At 40.0% G+C, this 21,090-nt stretch overlaps 1 protein-coding gene across 1 annotated transcript in view; it reads left to right on the top strand.

Annotated features, from left to right (window-relative positions):
- Positions 1-21,090, top strand: part of LOC124113023 (E3 ubiquitin-protein ligase Su(dx)-like) — a 42,171-nt gene that overhangs the window by 4,084 nt on the left and 16,997 nt on the right. The window contains exons 2-14 of the mRNA XM_046473264.2: positions 1,336-1,415; positions 2,784-2,931; positions 5,723-5,847; positions 6,080-6,202; positions 6,507-6,755; positions 7,238-7,412; positions 8,411-8,506; positions 8,777-9,000; positions 9,373-9,457; positions 9,654-9,782; positions 19,691-19,844; positions 20,063-20,151; positions 20,344-20,503. Of these exons, the coding sequence (XP_046329220.1) occupies positions 1,349-1,415; positions 2,784-2,931; positions 5,723-5,847; positions 6,080-6,202; positions 6,507-6,755; positions 7,238-7,412; positions 8,411-8,506; positions 8,777-9,000; positions 9,373-9,457; positions 9,654-9,782; positions 19,691-19,844; positions 20,063-20,151; positions 20,344-20,503 (1,824 nt within the window). The 5' untranslated portion in view covers positions 1,336-1,348. The remainder of the gene's footprint in view (positions 1-1,335; positions 1,416-2,783; positions 2,932-5,722; positions 5,848-6,079; positions 6,203-6,506; positions 6,756-7,237; positions 7,413-8,410; positions 8,507-8,776; positions 9,001-9,372; positions 9,458-9,653; positions 9,783-19,690; positions 19,845-20,062; positions 20,152-20,343; positions 20,504-21,090) is intronic.

Here is a 21,090-nt window from a genome sequence, read left to right as displayed (position 1 = left end):
CATTTCCTGTTTCAAACAGAAGATTCAGATGGTGGACTACCAATTTAATTACCCTCAGTATTTTCAAGGCCGATCACTAACTGGGTTAATAGATGAAATTATCATTATTATTATTATTATTATTATTATTATTATTATTATTATTAAACACCTAAACTTGGTTGAACAGTTCCATGACACATGAATAATGAAGCAATAGTTATCTTCAGAAGAAATCGGAGATGTGCAATAAGTCCTGAGACAGGTCACTGTCACATGATCACATGTCATGTTCAGCTGAAGTGATTACATCTTGATAACAGTGTAAACACATAATAACTAGTTAATGACGAATGCTGAAGATTGTAGTCATTATCACAACACAAGTATTGACTAATTGAGTCAAAATCTTTTGTGCTTACTGACCAGAATTAGTTGTTTTGTATTGTTAATTTGTATTGTTTCTGTCGATTTTTTGTGAATGAATAGGCTACAAGATGCTGTAGAAGTGTTGACCCTGGCTACTGGCTAACAGGAGTAATGTAGCAGGCTGTTCACTAGTAGAATCTACCTTGTCTCATGTTATTGGCTTGTGAAGACCTGGTCCTCAGCAACCCATGCTTGTCACAAGAGGCGACTATGCTTTTCGTAAAAGGCGACTAACAGGATCGAGTTGTCAGATTTACTGACTTGGTTGATGCATGCCATCATATCCCAATTGCATGGATCGATGCTCATGACATCAATCACTGGATTGTCTGGTCCAGACTCGATTATTTACAGACCGCCATCTTAATGCTGGAATATTGCTGAGTGCGGCATTAAACAACAAACAAACATACAAACATGTGACTTGATTGGATGACTGTTCGGGTTGTTTCCTTTGATTTGAGGAAACAGGCCTTCGACAAACAAAGTGGGGGTTTGGGGGACCAATAAATAATTCAAAGGGTCCTTGCAGGCAATATGAGGGGCCTGTAAAGTAATGAAATGGTATAGTGTACTGTACATTTTGATAATTACTTTAGAGCCTGGAATGAATCAATAATCATGTGGACAGTGGTTATGGATGAAATAACAGTCACTCGTAACTGCTCTTGATGTGCTGTTGTTACAACGAATATTATTGAGAGTCTTTCGGGACATATATTTTTTTCTGTCCATTCTCTACATTTGTGCATACTGGACACATTTTTGTGTGTCTCTTATAAAACCCTGAGGAAAATGGAGTATATTGAATCACAGCAATCTTCCCAATAATTGCTAGTCTCCCACTGTGTGAATGTTTTGAAGTTTATCATGTTTAGAGTGTAATTTCCAGCATAATGTCAGAGTGTCATTATCTCTGTTGTGTAGCTATGCACTTTTGATGATGGGAGAAGCGGCCGGTGCTGCAGCCTCAAGTACACCCCAGTTGTCCCAGCTTCAGGTTACCAGTAAGTCTTGCTCTCAATCAGCATTCCTCGTATCATTCTTCTATAATATGTTCTTTCTGGAGTTTCTTTGTTTAACACGTGAGACATTTGCCATGAGTATGTCCTGATTTGACATGCAGTGTTTGTCAGCACTGTGACTCAGTAGAGGGTTGTTAATCATTGTGCATGATCTCCTCAACACACCCATGTCACTTGTCTAGTTGCTGCCTGCTTTTCTGTTGGGGTGATCACAGTTAAATAAGCCAACAAGATTTACTTGTTGTCAGAACGAATTTTGTTTTAAAGTGTGTTTGGGGCGAGGTCTTTTATTTCCAGAAAGTACCAACTGATCAGAAGCAGTCACTTTTTGTCAGGGTGATTATTTATTTTCCAACTAGTGCAGGCTGCAGTTTACAACTGACTTGCATAACAGATAAACTGGTAGCACCACATACTTCTTTTTACTCATGTCAATTGATATATCATGATATAATTAAAGGGTGTATTTCATTACTTAACATTGCTTAAGATTACATAGCATTGCTAAAGAAAACAAAGGATATACAGTGTGGACACAAGCAGTAATAATAAGTCTTAATGGTCACCACGTTTAAGATACTTCTTGAAACCCAATGAGTTACAGCTAAGTAGGTCACACAGATTAGACTATTTTGCCAAGAATTTTTCAACCAGATAAATGTTGTTGTTTTCAAAATTTGGATAAAAGAGTTTAGTTTTTCCTGCAATACTAGAAGTATGGATATCTTTTACTTAAAATAATAACATGATAAATTAATTTTGAGTTTTTGTCATTGATGGCCAGTAGTATCTGGTTTTTATCAAATTTATTTTCAAAAGGAAAACTATTATTAAGATAGTTCTCTAGTTGTGTCCAAAATGGTTTAATTAGTGGCATTCTATATAACCAAACATCAAGGATTCTGGTTCCTTCTCACAAAAGGAGCAAATGTTAACATCAACAATATTCATCGTATACAATTCTGTTTTTGTATTAATAATTCTATATACAAATCTATATTGGAAGTCTTAACAGCTTAATGCCTTTTGTACATCTTCTGTATTGTAAAAATACTTCTTCCCAAGAAATGTCAATCTTGATAATTTGGTACCATTTGTTACATACTCACAAATATGTGAAAGAGTTTTGAGCCTTTTTTCATTAAACATTTTAAAGGACACAAAATAGCAATAAGATACTGCATTCTTGTACATTTGTATATGTTGTAGAAGTCTTAATTATTTTGTTCAGAATACAAACATTTTGCATTAAAATCAAATTATAAATTTCATTTTCTTTTTGACATGTTTGAGGTGAAGTCATTTTCTGTTTTCTCTGCATGTTTCAACAATGAGGTGGATGTATTTCAGTTGTTTCTGCCAAGCTAAATGGTAGTGGGGGTGTATTTTCATCCAAGCCAGACCCTTACCTAGAGCTCAGTGTTGACGGGCAGCCACCGAAGAAAACTGATGTCTCCAAGAAAACTACAACTCCAAAGTGGGATGAACACTTCACTGTGTAAGTTGGCAATTGGGATTAGTTTTCGTGGTGTAAATGTCTTTTTATGAGCATTCTTCAGGTAGTAGTAGTAGTAGTAGTAGTAGTAGTAGTAGTAGTAGTTAGGGATTGAGGTCACATGACCATGATGACAATGTTGACAGCATGTAAAAGGGATGTTGTGATTGAAGGGTTTAGAATTGTGATATGTGTTATAGAGCAGACTGGGTATTTCCCTAGCCTGTAAGATCTCAGCATCATGATAATGGAAATAATTCCTTTGATGTATTGTATGAGGTAATTTTCTGTCATGTTATATCGCAGGAACTGAACTATGTGTACAGGGTAATTCTTAATAAGTGTGTTAGGTGGTAATTCATTGTGCAGAATGATCTCGCTGCTATATGGATGAAATAATGTTGATGCGAAGTTCAATTCTCTCACTCACTCACTCACTCACTCACTCACTCACTCACTCACTCACTCACTCACTCACTCACTCACTCACTCACTCACTCACTCACTCACAATGATACATGTAAATGTCAAACTTACAAATAGTTTATGTGTATGTAATGATACTTTCCACCCATAAATAACAATCTGTAAAGACATACAGGTACACCATCTGTAAAGACATACAGGTACACCATAAGACATACAGGTACACCATCTGTAAAGACATACCCGTACACCATCTGTAAAGACATACAGGTACACCATCTGTAAAGACATACAGGTACACCATCTGTAAAGGCATACAGGTACATCATCTGTCAAGACATTTAGGTACACCATCTGTAAAGACATACAGGTACACCATCTGTCAAGACAGGTAATGACATACAGGTACACCATCTGTCAAGACAGGTAATGACATACAGGTACACCATCTGTAAAGACATCTTGTCTGGAAAATTGCTGAGTGTGGTGCTAAACAACAAACAAACAAACAGCATTGTAAATTACACACAGTGTCATTACACTTTTCAGTTTTAGAATATGTTCATAAGTATTTGTATGTACTAGCAACTCAAAATTGTGTTATGGTTTATGGTACATATTTTGTGCAGCTTATCTGCTATCAGCTTATCGGCTATATTATGTAAAAACGTTTCTAGTTAATATTTTATCATAAGTTCAGATTGATAAACAAGTCAAAATTGCGGCTGTACATACTCTTCATAGTTAAGGGGGGCGCGGGTGGCCCAGTCGTCTAAGGCGCCGCAATTCGCTGTGCAGAGTTGCGTCCTTTGGGTACGCCAGAAACCTCTGATTGTGGGTTCGAATCCCGGTTTGCCCCGATTATGTTTCTAGGTTTGTCAGCACCATACTCGTGCTCGTGGGTTTCACCGAAGTGATAAACGTCTGAGACCTGCATCACTTTGGGCTTTCCTCCCACATTAAGCTGACACGCCGTGATATAACTGGAATACTGTTAAAAGCGGCATTAAACCCAACTCACTCACTCACTTCATAGTTACGAGGCTTCAGTTTATTTGGTTTCATGTTCAGCAGCTCCATAGCAAACCATTTTATGGTCAATAATTACTTACAGATTCTTGTGATTTTCTGTGTACTTGCGTCATTGTAATATTCCGTATATGTCCGCAGATAAGCTGAATTTTGAGGACCAGAAAAAAGATTCTGTAGGTTGGCTTAACCACGGGATACACTTTCATGATAGTATTTTTCAGATCGTGATCTGTAAGAAACATCCCCGAATGGCGGTCCGATAGATTACAGCTTCCCGAAAGTTTGGAAGTTGCCACGACTAGAGCCATTATTGTTATAAATTATCATAAAGTTATTATTATACACCAATGTTGTCATTATTAAAAAAATGTTATGCATGTTACTACTTCCGATAATAAGTTTTCAATTGAATGTTCAAAGTTTATCGTTCTTCATAAACTCCACAATCTTTACATGTAACAATATATGTAATCCACAGCTATAATATATAATCCACAGATGAAATCGCCAATAGCTATTGCAAAGTTCATAAATTGATAGTGAACAAGTATCTACCTTTATTGAAAGAGGCAAATAAACAACTGTAACGGCGAGTTATTCTGTTCACCATTTGCAAAAACATGTGATCAGCTGTTTCCTGTGACGTCACAAACAGTAACCACTGTGATTGCTTCCTGTTGTTTAAAAAAGCAACACGGTACACAAGGAAATGAGCACTGATAATAAAGGGGCCGTTTGGTATTGTTAATGTTTACACAAACACTTTCAAGTTGTGGGTGCATAGCGATCGTGTTGGGAGTAGGGGCTTAATTTCTTTGTTTTCGAGAGATTAGTTTAATAAACTGGAGAAGTCTGTGAGTAAGTGATGGTCATTCAATGTGTTCATAGTTTATTTAATTCAATTGGATTAACATACAATAGTGGTATAAAGGGGGGTTATAAAGATTGGTATATTTTTACTGACTGACATTCTCATCATGACAAATGAAAACGCCATGCTTACGATGCTGCATTCAAACTGCGAGTCTTCGCTCTAGCTGATATATTTTCTCACCGGTTCATAATTCTATATACACCGATTCACAAAATGGCGCTTCACTTTCACTTCCGGGTTCGGCTTATCTACGGGTCATATAATTTTCTTTCGTATTTCAAAGGTCAAGTTAATACCTCGGCTTATCTACGGGGCCGGCTTATCTGCAGTCATATACGGTACAGCTTTTGGAAGCTGGGTATGTTTGTTCAGAACTGTAACAAGTAGCCCCAAATGTCTACGGGTAACTTCAGTTTCCTTCTCAGTCTGATTGTACATCAAGAAGAATGGTTTGTATTGCAGGCTTGTGACTCCATACTCGAAGCTAGACTTTAGGGTGCTGAGCCAAAACAGCATACGTACAGACACTCTACTTGGCCAAACAGTAGTTGACCTCCACGCCTTACTGGAGGAAAACCAAGGAAAATGTGAGTAGAGGCGCTAATTTGAACATATCCTAGAATAAAGCATTTTCAAGCTGTTCTAAGGAATAGTTCAACTATTTTTTAATGAGAGTTATGTAAAGGCCTCAGTGACTCTCAACCTCAATGTTGAATATAAACCATAATTAAGAAATGGAGTTTTGGAGCATTTAGAAGGAGTGGAATTAAGAGATGCCCATCTTGACGCATGCTTCAATGATTTATTTTCTATTTTCAGTCAATGAATTGCGGAAGGTGTTTGAACTGAAGTTAGAGGGGAAGGGGAAAGTGGGCGACTCAACTGTTGTGTTTAATGGTATGGAAGTGAACATGAAGAACTTTCCCAAGAAGACCGCTGCAGGTGGGTAGTGTAATCACAGATATATGTTCCATGTAATGTACCTTGGTCATTGTAAGATTCTGTAGATATGTTAAAGTTTACTCCTTATGATAATTATATTGTGATGGAATAGATCCCAAGTATCCCATGCATGTCATAAGAACTGACTGGTTACCTTGTTGTTTGAGTATCATTGTTCACCTGATTGCTGCTGGATGCAGATTCACTAAAATACAGGCCGCCATGATATAGCTGTTGCCTACTGTAAGAGAACTTACTCTTCCACTTATAAGAGATTAATATGATTACTTCTGGTTTCTAACAGGATCCAAAGTTCAAAATGGAAGTACATCAAGAAGTAACCGCCACAGCAACCCAGAAGGAAGGACACCTAGCCGATTGCCTCGGAGCAACAGTTCCTCCAACCAGTCCAATGTAGCACGTGCTGCCCCTCCTCGCCCTGCTAACCCCCCAGGGGGGAGCTCATCAGCACCAACCACTCCGTCATCAAACGCCACTACTCCTGTTGCCAGTACCCCCCCAGCAGGGGCTGCAAACACGCCGCCAGCTGTCGGTGAGGAATTTAGTTTGCAGGCTTCTTTAAAGGGAACAGATGTATTATGTTGTATTATGTTGAGTTTGTGTTATTTTCTTGACCACTACAGAGATTGTATACTGTCATGTTGATTATTAATTCCTTTCTGTGATTGTTTTATAAATAGTTAACTGGCAATGGGGTAACCTTTGGTTAAAGCATTCGCCTGTCACACCAAAGACCTGGGTCGATTCCCCACATAGGTAAAATGTGTGAAGCCCATTTCTGGTGTCCCCCGCTGTGATCTTGTTGGAATGTTGCTAAAAGTGGCATAAAGCTATACTCACTCACTCACTCACTCATGCATTTTGTATAGTTAATGATGCAAAGACTTTAATGATCATGTAAACGCCAACACAAGCAAGCATCCTCCTAAAATTTCGCACGGTTTTGATAGAAGTCATAGTCAGCATTGTCTACATGTGAAGTGTTGTGTATTTATCAAGATGTATGTTCTGCAGTACCTGGCACACCAACTGCCCATCAGAATGGTGCAGTGGTAGGAGCAGCAGGGACCCCTGGTGGGCCACCGCCGCCACTGCCGCCACCAACTACTGGCACCACTGATGCTCCACCTGGAAACCCATCAGCAGCAGAAACAGCCATGAATGCAAACACTGAGCCTTTACCCCCAGGGTACGGAACACTGCTGTAGACACTGTTGATTGGACAACCCAAGCCAACTTGATCAATAGCTGAGGCAGCAATATATTTTTTCTTCCAAAAATCAAATGTTTTGGATGGTTTATGGCTAAAGAATTGCTCATATGAAACTTCAACTCTCATAGTTTGATCATCCTTGGTTATCCAGTGTATTTTGTCGCCATATTGTGACTCTTGATGCATTCACCACCATAGCTTTGTTTTGAGTCTGATTAGAAGTACATAATGCTGAAAAGCAATCAATAACACTCAAGAATGTCTGAAATCCTTTTCGATGTTAATGAAGAAATTGACATAGGGATGTCGTCTCTAAAACAAAGCTATGGCTGTGCTCCAAGGTGTTGATCATATGAATAGAATGAGGCTATAGTATCAATACTGAGGATGTAGTTGTAAAGATACTGAATGTAGTTGAAAAGATGGTTAAGATCCGGGGTAGAATAGATTTTCAGCAACCCATGTTTTCCCTAAAAGGCGACTATACTTGTCGTAAGAGGCGACTAACAGGATCAGGTGGTCAGGCCCTCTGACTTGGTTGATGCATGTCATCGTATCCCAATTGGTAGGATCAATGCTCATGATGTCAATCACTGGATTGTCAGGTCCACACAGACCGCCCACATATAGCTGGAATATTGCTTAGTGTGGCTTTAACCAACAAACAAGCAAGCAAACAAACATAGATGGTGAACATTTGCGAAGGTGTATTTTGCGAACTAAAAGGCAAATTAGTTTCACTGTTACATATATGATTTTGTTTGGTCATTGCCTTATTAGACATGTGAATCCCTGACAATGTTATGAATTGCTGTGCACTTTTTCCCAATATTTTGTTTCTGTTATTGTTTTGCATTGGTTGAAAATATCCAACAGTTGCTTGTATATCTACGTCTTTACTTTGTGTATTGTTTGTGTATATTTAGTTGAGGTGTCTGCATTATTAAGTTAATGATCTACTTGTTTGTTTTCAGATGGGAGATGCGTCTTGATCAGCACAACCGCCCATACTATGTTGACCACAACACCCGCACAACAACGTGGGAACGACCGCAGCCTTTACCACCAGGGTCAGTTATGTTGATGATTTTTCAATAATTAGTCAATCTTTACAAAGGATTGAAATGTCTTTAATTATTTGGCAACCCTGGCTTTGATTTGAATCTTCCTTGAAAAGCACTGAAAATTCAATTAAATGCCTTGAGAGACTCCTCTGTTGCATAAACCATAAGTTCAGTTGCTTGAGCATTTTCGTTCATCAGATGGTTTTCTTCATGCTTGAAACTTGGCTTCATACAAATTGATTGTGAGCTGTCTGAAGTATTGTTTTATGTTTGCAGCTGGGAGAGGCGAGTTGACAACAGAGGCAGGGCGTACTATGTCGATCATAACTCTCGGACAACATCATGGCAACGTCCAAACACTGACATGGTACAGAACTGGCAGAACTGGCAGGAATGGAGGAACAATCGTACATTTGAGCAACTCCAGCGCCGCTTCCTGTTCCCCCAGTTCACCCAGCAGGACACCAGTGACCCCCTCGGACCTCTCCCAGAAGGATGGGGTAAGCAGTCCACCAATGTTACCTGTTCCTGTAAGATGTAGATCTGGCCTTGTCTTACGAGCATCGCAGGCCAATATTTGATGTCATTGTATTTGGCAAAGTGTGATAGAGGATGATTAAGTACCTCCTAACTAAATACCAAAAATCGAAGAGTGAGTTTATGAGCTTGTTACTTTTAATACAAGCAGTAAGAAATACCATTCCTGCAAAGAACAGGATAAGGATGCATAAACTACTTTGCAACATGATGTATTGGATGTGTGGTTTGTGATACGGAGATGACTTTTGGGGAAAGGAGGTTTAAATATACAACAAATACAGGTAGTGCCCTGGAGAAAGTAGGATGATTATACTTTACCATTTTTTCTGCAGAGAAACGGGTTGATGCAAATGGGCGTGTTTACTTTGTTAATCACAAGAACAGGACGACACAGTGGGAGGATCCTAGAACACAGGGGTATGTATTCTACACAACATTCTGTGGCTTCTAATATTATCTGGATCATCATCAAGTGTAGTTTAAGCATTATTGGTTTTGATTACAACCTTTGAGATGTCTTGAAATCAGATTCTTGTTGTGAAGCGAAAGTCATACTAATGTAGCAATATGATTTCTGTGTGAGAGTTTTAACATTGTTTACATATATTTGTAGCATAGTGCAAGAGGATCCCCTGCCGGAGGGCTGGGAGATGCGCTACACTGGTGAGGGTGTACGTTATTTCGTTGACCACAATACCAGAACAACTACATTCCAGGACCCGAGGGGAGGGCCGTCCAAGGGGTGAGTTCAACCTTAGGTCATCATATTTCCTAATTCTGCATAAATCATGATACCTTGGTCACAGTTGGTGTTCTACTGAATCTCAAATGCAGGCACATGTCCTTGAAGTTGGGGCATCAAAGACATGAATTATTCCTTTCTGGTTTTGAAGTGGGACTAACTGTGGGAAGACTGGCCTTTAAGTCTAACTTTGCTTGTTTTCTGAGTAAAAAGGGTTGAAATCAGTAATTATGGGGGTAACAATCTGTTCAATATACTACAGAACAGAAAAAGGCAAGTGGATTAAAAAAGCTTTCACTATGAAAATGAGGGTGGTGTTGAAAAACTTTTTGCCAGCAACAATTTAAGAGTTAACATATTTAGACTGCAGTGGAATCATTTAAAACTGGATTCTGACTACCGTATTTTCTTGAATATAGTGTGCATTATAAATCAGGATTCAGCTGAACACACGTTTTCTTGGAATCTACCGATGATTCGGTCAAGACACACCCAATGATATAACTTTACAGGATTTTAATGCAAGGATCGGCTTAAATTGTATCTGAAACTATTTTTTATCAGGAATAATATATTCCAAATTTTTAAACTTATCCTAGCTCACACTTTGCATTTCTCCCTTCTTCTTCGATCCTATGTGGGAACGTGCTTGAATCATGTTTCCAGCTTCTAAAACTAAAAATAGCCACCCAAGCCCCCCTGCATCTCCATGGTTACGTCCAAAAGCTAGGTCAGTAACGTGCTTCTCGTGCACACAGTGCCTACTTGAACTGACCATGTGTGCGCCTCTACCAATTCATTCTCTTTCTCATAGCCACTGTGTGGCAACGTGTTTGAAAACATCACAGAATCATTGTCCTTTGCCAGGTTATTCGAGTATCCTAAATAAATATGGGAAAGAAGGACAATCAACGTCCTACTTGTAAAGAATGCAGACATACCTATTCCACGTCGGATGCCCACTTATTATGTTCCGACTGTCAGGGGACAGTGCATCCTGAGCTCCCGATGTGCAGAATGTCATTCCCTAACTAACTCGGATTTTAAACTTTACCTGCAACGTTGTCGTCGTCGTATTGCTGATCGCCGTTCCAAAGCAAGGGATTCCAAAGCTACTACCAGCTCATCACGCCTTAAAGACAATCCTGTCAAACCTGTAATTTCTATCACAGACGACACCCTCTCAGACAGCTTCCTTACAGACGACTTTACCTCTCGCAACCTGTCTACATCTCCACAAGAATATGCAGGTCGATGTGCGCTCGACCGTCTGACCAACCCGGGTCCTGCTCTCGTTATACCAACGACAGATTGCTCAAGTCCTTTCAAAGTCCCGCTCTTGGATTCGGCTTGCTCTGCACCCCCCTGGGGGCTAGAGATACAGTCGTCGATGTGACTTCATCTCGGGTCGTTTAACATCGCCACACTTCGGTACAACGTTCTCCTCCCAAGGCGACAGATCGGCATTCCCACTCCCATGATCGGCGCTTTCGTTCCAAGGATTGGCATTCCCGCTCCCGGAATTGGTGCTCTCACTCACAGGATCGGCACTCCCGCTCCAAGGATCGGCGTTCCCGCTCCTGTGATCAGCGCTCTCTCTCACTGGTTCGACGTTCGTGCTCGCAGGATCGGCATTCTCGATCGAGTTTACATGAGCGTCATCGTTCCCGCTCACGATCGTCTTCGACTAACGGTAGAGACCAGTCATCCATCATTGACTACTACCATAGCGGCTACCCTCACGGGAATGTGTCGGCGGTGGATACCTACGCGCTCATAGAGGATGGGATACCTTCCCGATCTACCATGACTTTTTATTACCAGCGTCCCGGATACCCATACTCACAGTTTCATGACTACCGCTCTTCTGCCGGCTACGCCTACCCACCTCACAGTTCAAAGGATTGGTGTTTCGTTGTCGTATAAAGGACGTGATCGTCAAAGTCATTCTCGGAGCACGATTTTTGTCGGCGCACAGATCGCCGGAGCGTAATCCTTCTAGGTCGGCTCCTCCCGACCCTTGTCCACCTATCCTACCCACGTGTTGGGATCACAGGGATCAACAACAGACTTCGGAACCATCGTTTAATTGTCTTGTGAAAGCAATATCCACTGTCCTCCTTCACTGTTCGGATCCTTCATCGACTCCTCAACCTACTGTTCCTGTTCCGGTTCCAGTTGTCTCCTGTTTGACCCCTCCCGGCTCGGGTGGTTAGGCCTCTACTTCGGCCGATCCCAATATCCAGCCTCAACCAACTGACAGTTCATGCGTCAGTTGTTCTTGACGATCCTGCATCAAAGCCTTTCCTCTGTTGGGAGTTATGAACCAGCGGACCCTGAATCAGTCTTGCATTGGATAGCTGATAAACTGCAGTTACAGCGGACGACTTCGGCTGCGGATAGGTTCTCTGGATTCGCAGTTCCATCGGCTAGTTCGTCCAAGATCACGCTCCTCCAAGACCGGTCTTACTGGACATTAACTCTAACCTAGACACGGCTTTCGCGTCCTTTCGTTGAGCCCCACGCTCTTCGTCGCTGTGGTGTGCTACAACATTTTTCCTGGGATGACCAATTATGGCCAAACTGTATCAGCAAACCTGGTCTTCTCCCACCTTGTTTGCTGATGCGATACAACAGGTTGCACAGGACGTGCAGAGAGATTCTAGCCTTCAGGTCACGGTGGACCTTCTACATCTCCAGAAAAGACAATTGGAGAATCAACAGGAAAAGGGTCGCCAATATCCCAAATTTGTTCCTGCCCAGCACGATTTACGTGAGCTTATTTCGTCCCGGCCTAATCCCTTTCGAGGGCATGGCAGAGGATGAAGAGGTCAACAGGGCTCGAAGCCCTCCTCGGCTCGATCGGTCGCCTTTACCGGACCCAAGAGCACAGGCAAACCTTCCCAAGGGGGAGGTTCAGCAGGAACTTGACTCCTTTGCAAATCGGCACGACTGGGAACTTCTGCCCTCAGTCGTTCCCGTTACAGCACTCCGGTAGGCAGAAGACTCCAGATCTTTGCGAGCAATTGGACCATGCTCTCTACCGCTCAATTTCCACCAGGCGCCTTTATAAGTTGGCGGTTTTTGAGACTTATTGTCGCGCTCGTGATATTTCTACTCCTACCTCGGCTTCGCCTCAACAGATAGACGAATATTTAATCACCTGCGTTCGACTTGGAAACTTCGAGGGTCCACGTTGGCAACCTACCTCGCGGGTATTAACTCTGTCATCGCCACCACTTCCGGTGCGAAGGTTTCAACGATTATGGAACTACAATTGCTCCTCCGTTCCTACAAATTAGCCAACCAGCTGCTGTTTTCGGCCTCCTTCGTGGGATCTTAACGTTATTCTTCAACACCTGGTTTCCGGTGATTACGAACCACTGACAGAGAAGGATTTCGAGACAGTTACGCTGAAGACTGTTTTTTGTTGACTTTGGCCACTGCCGCACTGGTTAGTGAATTCATGCTTTGGATGTCACTAGGGTCCAGTTTGACAGATTCGGAAAGTGGCAAAGCGTTTCTGGGGCTTTGTTGGGATTTTGTGACAAAGAACCAACTTCCCGGACAACCGGAACGGCTATTTACGATTCCTAGCTCTCGGTTATTTTAGGATCGAACGACCATGAAGACCTTACTTTGTGCCCGGTTCGGGCGCTTCAAATATATCGCGATGCATCCACAGACATTCCCGGGAGAGAGACTTTTCATCCCATTGTCAACAGCGTCTACATCAGTAATTTCTCGGACGACGCTATCGTTCTGGCTCCGCTCCATCATTCTGCGAGTGTATACTTTCGCCGGGCTGCCCCAACTACAACGTCAAATCCTCACGAGACTCGTGCGGTTGCTTCCACCATGGCCCTCCACAGTAACTGCACCCTCTCAACCATCATGGAAGGGTGCTTTTGGAAGTCTGTGTCTCATACTGTGTTTGTGACCCACTACCTTTGCGACATTTCAGTCACAGACGTACAAGGGCTCCACAAGTTTCGGTCCATTGGTATTGGCTCAACAGTTATCTCGCCCCAGTTCACGCAGATAATAAACACTTATACTACATGGGTTACAAGTGTATAAACAGAATAAATCATTGAACATTTACATGGTATTACGTGTTCGATTTTTCCCGGATCGAGTCCCTTTTGGAGGGTGGATTAGCTCGTCAGAAGAGACCTATTCGTCTAATTTACGAAGTGACCAATCGGTGCAGCCGATCGTATACATTCAGTCACAATTGTACAAGGGCTCAACAAGTTTGGTTTGCCCCAGTTCACGCAGAAAATAAACTGTTATACTTCGTAATCCTACAGGTAACAATTGTATATACAGAATAAATCATTAAACATTTACGTGGTATTACATGTTTTTTCATTGTTCAGGTTTCCCAGATTGAGTCCCTTTTGGAGGGTGGATTAGCTAATCTGTAGAGACTTTTTAGTTGCTGTTAATAACGAAGGGTTGTGCGATCTTCTGATCGCTTCACACACAATTTCGCCTAAATTTATTAAAGCAGTATTAAAAGGAACTGTTAATAAAATTTATGTTAGTTACAAACATAAGTTCAGATATACATAGAACACTTTTTATAGCCAGACTGTAATTACATGATTAATTTGCGTATCTTAGTATGGATTTGTTGACATGGTATTTCCGGTGTTACGTGCTCACGGTAATGTCTTTCTGTTGGGGGGAAAAAACATCAAAACTCATTATTGCGTGTATAATGCGCACCCCCTTCTACACAGCTGTGTTTTTTGGAAAAAAAGTGAGCACTATACTCAAGAAAATACGGTACTCTGGATCTCTGTCAATAATGTACACCTTTGGGTCCCGAATTTTCTATACTGAATGAAAATAGTTAGGGATATATTTTATGAAATTGTGTACTCAGTCTTCACTACAAAAATATATCCTCCAAAATATTCATGTTCCTGAGCAATTTTTTCAGTTTCTTTTAATTTATCACCAAGTAAAATTTGTCTGTCCTGGATTTGTTCACTCCTGATTCCAGATTCCAGATCAACATGTCATGTAAATTATCCTTTCTATTTTGGATTAACTGTTCAGTTTCAAACATGTATTTCTTTTCAACCATAGCTTTATTCTGATAATTCAGCATAAATAATCAACACTCCACAACAAGCATTGCGAAGCACTGTGTTTCCATTGCGTTTACAACACACAACAAAGACACTGTTCTGAGATAATTCTTAAGTTTTGACAAAGAAAAAAAAAGATTTGTGAATGATACTTCTGTTAGATAATTTGTAAACTGCATAGTTCTTGGGAACTGACCCTTGTATAAGTAAATAGATAGTGTCTGCCTCGGCTATGACAGGGTTGTCTGTTCGTGATCAGTAGTAGCAATTTATAGCCAGGTTGACCTCATTTTGAGCTGTAGTTTATGCAATACTTCCTGGTATGAGTGCACTCTTGTTACTTGATCGTTTACATATAATGTGATAAGGATCCTTGTAGCTATGTCCTCAAGCTTAGCTGATAGGGAGGGATTCCATATTCTTTGCCTTTAAAGATTGTATTTTTGTACGCTGTTACAGTAATTGTGTGAGTCCTTATTGATACATGTTTACACGTCGTTGCCATGGCAGTGTTCATTGGCATGATATTTGATATGCATTCCATAAGTGGGAACAGTTGCTGACATTTGATATTAGATTACATGGGGAAGATAACTTTATCTTCTGTAGTGTTTAGACTTGGAGTTTTGACACACGTATTAAGCACCCTGATCCAATAAACACCCTGGTCAACTTCCAGAACAATCAGAAAGTAATATAAGTGTCCCCACTCCCTCTCTTTTGTAATTTGTCTAAGCGCCCAGCACATATTACGTTGATTATTGTAGTATCACTGTCCAAATTGCATAGGTCCTTGATCATGTTGACATTGTTGTTTAATATTTTAACATATAATTAAAATTGTCCCACAATTTCTACTTTCATTTGATACAGTTTACTATCCACGAGGAATAATGGAGAAGCTTGCTCACATGATATTCGGATTTGATATGGACTGAAGTATATTTCCAAAAGTATCAGAAGAATATATGTTGAAACCAGTATCAATGCAAATAGCTAATAGTATGCATCCTGCTTTATCCTTGTTAAATATTTGTGTTGAATGAATTATAACGTGAACTATAAACAAATGTGTCAGACCAAAAATATACATGGTATTTGATGTTTATTCGATCTTGGACCTTGTGATAGGTATTTGAGTTGGTGGTAAAGTAAACACCATTGATCCTATGAGTAAAAGTATTTGTTTACAATTCTGGAATGAATTATCGTTAACTTAGTGTTGCAATCATGCCAGGATGGTATTTGAGTTTAGAAGGGTACAAATATATATTTTTTTTGTAAAATAGTGTTACAGGTTACACACAACCAAATGTTTTCCCATAGACTTCTATAGTAACGTTATATTTTTTTTTTAAATAACTAAGCATTCAACAGCTATTACCTGTACGTTTGTGCACAGTTTGGCCTTAGAGCAGCAATAAAAAAATAATAAATGACTAGCTTAGTCAGCTCCTTTTCTGAGTACCGGAAGCTAAACACAACACCCCCAGTTTCGCACCAAATGTCACCTACTTGAAAATAGCTGTGGTCACATTCAGCATGAGTCATCATGTTGAAAAAGACAGTACTAAATATAGAAAAACATGGTCAGTTTTACTAACTGGATGGATGTACATTTGAAAGACATAAAAATCTTACAGAATATCCTCCAATCACAGCCTGCAGATATCTCTCGATCTGTACTGAAGACTCCCTACGAAAACCGCACTCTCCAAACTGGTACTGATTTGGTGTAGTAGAACCTGTAGACAAATCAGAATATATTTACACTTGTCAAATCTGTGACCGCCGTGTTGTGACAGCAACTACATTTGTGTGACAGTTTAGCCTTAAATTGGATTGCCCACTAATTAAGAATACAAACTTCACTTGTGGTTCTCTTTTATTGCATGCATGCGCTTCTAAGATCAAAGGATGTATAGTGTGAAAAGTTAACTAGTTGAACAATCGTATTTCCGGGACTTGCCGCGGATATTTTCAAACAGATTATTAGAACTCCATTCAGCGATAAACCGTTGATTATGCAATGAGAAGCGTTAGGTGCAAATAAACAACGAACAACAATACAATCATGTCTGTGTAAAACTCTCAGTATTAAAAGTGTACATAAATTTTGGGAGCCATGCGTTACCGCGCGTAATAACCGAAGTAGCGCTTTATCGAAGAGCGCAATAGCGAGCGATCACTGTATATGTAGCTTCTCAGAAAAAAGATGGAAATTGGATTAAACTTCACTACTTGTTCCTATCCAGCATGTCTATGTGGCACCAGAATATATAGTTTTGATGCACAGAAAGAGTTGTGAGAGTTTAATGATGTACACTTCATCAATGTTTTACAAAAGGTATTTCTGTATTAATAAAGAAGTTTTTACCTTCATGCACTGACCATGGGAGTTCATTTATATTTCATAAAAGATGGGGGTCAGGGGTCAATTCTATAAATGATTGAGGCTGCATCGATCATATCACCCTAAAATATTTTTTCGACTAAAAAAATTGAACAAATCTTTAAACCTCAAAACCAGTTACAATACATATTTAAAATTGAGTAGTGGTCTGTTGTTTGCCTTCCTTTGCTGACATCATCAGAACATAGCAGAGTCTGCTACATTCATGGAATATGGTTTTGACACTCATGACATGATGCGATTGATATTGTTTGAGATTGCTTGAACTTACACCATCCATTGTTTATATAATTAAACACTCAAATGGCTGTCAGCATTTGGTAAATCATCTATGGAGGGGCTATCACAAATGTTTGTGCTTTCATATACTCCAAAAATCAAAAGTATAATCACCTATGATATAGGCTGGTGACCTAAGTACACATGGAAAGGAATCAGAAAAAAATCTCAAAATTGGACAGAGAGCATGGAAATAAGGCCAACAATAAGCAAGGGACACATTAAGCAGCTTTAAAGTCATCATATATGTAAGGCTGGATAATGAACTTTACCAGAAAATAGGAAGTAAAGGGGTGCATTGTTAACAGCAATCTCAAACACTGACCAGTGAACCATACCGCCTATTAAAGCCGAGAAATTGAAATGGACCCTCAAGTAGAAAAAAGCTTTTTGAAACCACAACATGGAAGGAAATTACACTTAACTCTATTGATTTATTTAGTTAAGACTTTAAAATACTCACAGGACATCAAACATTCTTACTGTTTAATGTTTCAAGGTGGCTAAACTTGCTTATTTCAGTTATTTGCCAGTTTCAATGAAACAAAGTTAAAATTCCATATGATTTTGAAAATGTACAGCTTATCCTGACATAAATGTAATTCTTTTTATTCACAATTAACAGTGTCATGCAATACCAGCTTAAAATAGTGTTTCCCTCCAATAATTAATGGGTTTATAGGGGAATGAAAGATACAATGCATTTTACTAAACAGGGGAGATAATTTAGTTTTGTCGAACACTATCACATTCTTTACAGATGATTTCAGGACCATAATGTTACATTCCAAAAGAGCCAGTGGGTATATATTTTCATCTAAGCAGGTTCTGGGACTGGTGTATAGCCCTTACTTCATGTTTGCAAACTAAAAAACTGCACAGTGAGGCATTAAGGGAGCACTGTCAGAAATGTCTAGTGCATGAGGGTGATCTTATTATGGCACTTGATAGTGAGCAACAGATGGGCCTCAAGTGGACTGGGGTTCTTAAATGTACTTACTGTACCTACATGTCCAAGTTCCACAACTTCTACACGGTAATAGAGCGCAGCGAGGCAAAACAAGGGTTGTCGATCACACACTGCCAACACCGGACTTCGGATCAGCTTCTCCAAATGCCAAATTGGATGTGAAAACTTCTACTTCTTCTGCATGAGTGCACATATACCTCCCAAGTCAACATCAGGCATGCTAAAAGCTGAAAAATGTGTTCAGACAATATCAAATGGCAAACCAGTTTGGATATAACAGCCAGGAGTCAGTTCTTGAGGGGACAAAATAATGATTTGAAAGTCATATGAGTGAAAAATAAGTCTGTTTTAAGAAACTTAACAGAAAAATAGCATCTTTCATTCACACAAAAGCACCAAATAGAAAGATATATTGGTATGCTACATTGTTTACTATAAATAAGGGGATTTGTGACATATTCTGCTGTCAGCAGTGTACATGCTTCATACTCAAGATAACGGCATCGCGTAACTTGACCGGCAAGCGATTTACACAAGGCAGAAATTGTTGTGGCAGTGGTGACTTTATCCTAATTTGTTGTCAAATTCATCAGTTTCAACAAATTCAGAAGGCAGGAGGAGGGCTTGATGGACAGAGCTACCCTGGGGGGTTTCATGCTGAGTTCGACCACAATACGAAGCAACAATTATTTCCAGGCCATCCAAATGCTCCATTCAACCCAAAATGTCCCCAACTTCACTGTCATTATTTTTAAATTTGCTTCCATGGTGTATCCATGGTGAAATATAAACAGGAAAGCATGTAAAGTATGAATTACTGAAATGTGCACTCACCCAACAGGTTACACACAACCAAATGTTTTCCCATAGACTTCTATAGTAACGTTATATTTTTTTTTTAAATAACTAAGCATTCAACAGCTCATACCTGTACGTGTGTGCACAGTTTGGCCTTAGAGCAGCAATAAAAAAATAAAACATGACTAGCTTAGTCAGCTCCTTTTCCTCCAGATTGACCATGTCACTCTCCCCCCCCCCCCCCCCCCCCCCCCCCCCCCACACACACACACACACACACATTGACCATGTTTACTGAAGAAACTGTCCTCATGTAATAATGTTCACATTGACCATGTCCCCACAGACCCAAAGGTGCCTATGGTGTGCCAATCCAGTATGAGAGAAGTTTCCGCTGGAAGCTGGGTCAATTCCGATACCTCTGTCACTCCAACTCCCTCCCAGGACATGTCAAGATCACTGTGTCCAGAGACAACATGTTTGAGGACTCCTTTGCACAGGTAAAACGATACGCCATAAATGATGCAGTCGACCAATTATTATTGATCATGTACGTGACTGAACTGTTTCTAGTTCACTGTTCTGATTTTAATTATATTGCTCTGGAAATGACCATGTTTCCTGCAAGAATAGTTCCAACCAGGACAGAAATTTGACATTTTGATGAATAGTTGTAGAATTGATTTCACACGATGTGCTTATACCATGTGTCCTGCAGATCATGAGATTACAACCCTATGACTTGAGGCGGAGGCTGTACATCATCTTCAAGGGAGAGGAGGGACTTGACTATGGTGGTTTGGCCAGGTAAAGAGTTTATATTTGGGCTTTTCATTTTATTGTATTATTTGAATGTTTTTTGTTAAATGTAGTTAAAAAATTTTGATAGTCATACAGATTCAAAAGATTTCTCAGATTTTAATTTCTTCAGTTTCTTTTGTGGTCATGTCCATTAGCTTGTGCATATTTCTTACCATGAATTATTTTATCACTTTGCAGAGAGTGGTTCTTCCACCTGTCTCACGATGTTCTCAACCCCATGTATTGCCTGTTTGAGTATGCTAGCAACAGCAACTACTGTCTACAGATCAACCCAGCCTCCAGTGTCAACCCTGACCACCTGCTCTACTTCAGGTTCATTGGCAGGTTCATTGCCATGGTAAGTCAAGGGAGGAGAGCACATGCAGCATCCTTTCATTTTTAAATGGAACTGAATAATCATAAGCATGTAAACATGTGAATTCTCAGCCATCAGTCTAATCTCTTACCCTTTTTTCTCACCATCTTAGTTACCTTTGAATGACCATAAGAAATAATGTCCTCTATATTATACCCTTTGAAATTAAGAATATTATGTTCTATATGATCATTATAAGAAGCTCACATCAGCCTATACCCTTTGAAATTAAGAATACAGTGGTCCCTCGCTACAATGCTACCAATGGGGTCCAAATAATTGGTGGGCGTTATAGACGATGAGCCGTTTAACCGAGGCCGAGGCGGGGGAGCTTGCTCGGCCAATCTCACGATCTTCGCCTTGTCTCGCACATTGCAATGATACAAGTTGTTTACCGTTCATAGTGTAAAAATATATATCCATTATGTTTTCGCCGTTTGTTATTATTTACAAGCCTTAACTGTCACATTCAATGTGAATGTAGTCTACTTACATGAAAATATCGATCGATAATGGTAGTAACAGACGCTATGAGTGAAGAGCCAATCACAATTCATTACACAAGTACA

This window comes from Haliotis rufescens, unplaced genomic scaffold, assembly GCF_023055435.1.
Source record: "Haliotis rufescens isolate VD_foot unplaced genomic scaffold, xgHalRufe1.0.p SCAF_19, whole genome shotgun sequence".
NCBI classification, from domain to species: Eukaryota; Metazoa; Mollusca; class Gastropoda; order Lepetellida; family Haliotidae; genus Haliotis; species Haliotis rufescens.
This window is presented reverse-complemented; position numbering and strand designations above follow the sequence as displayed.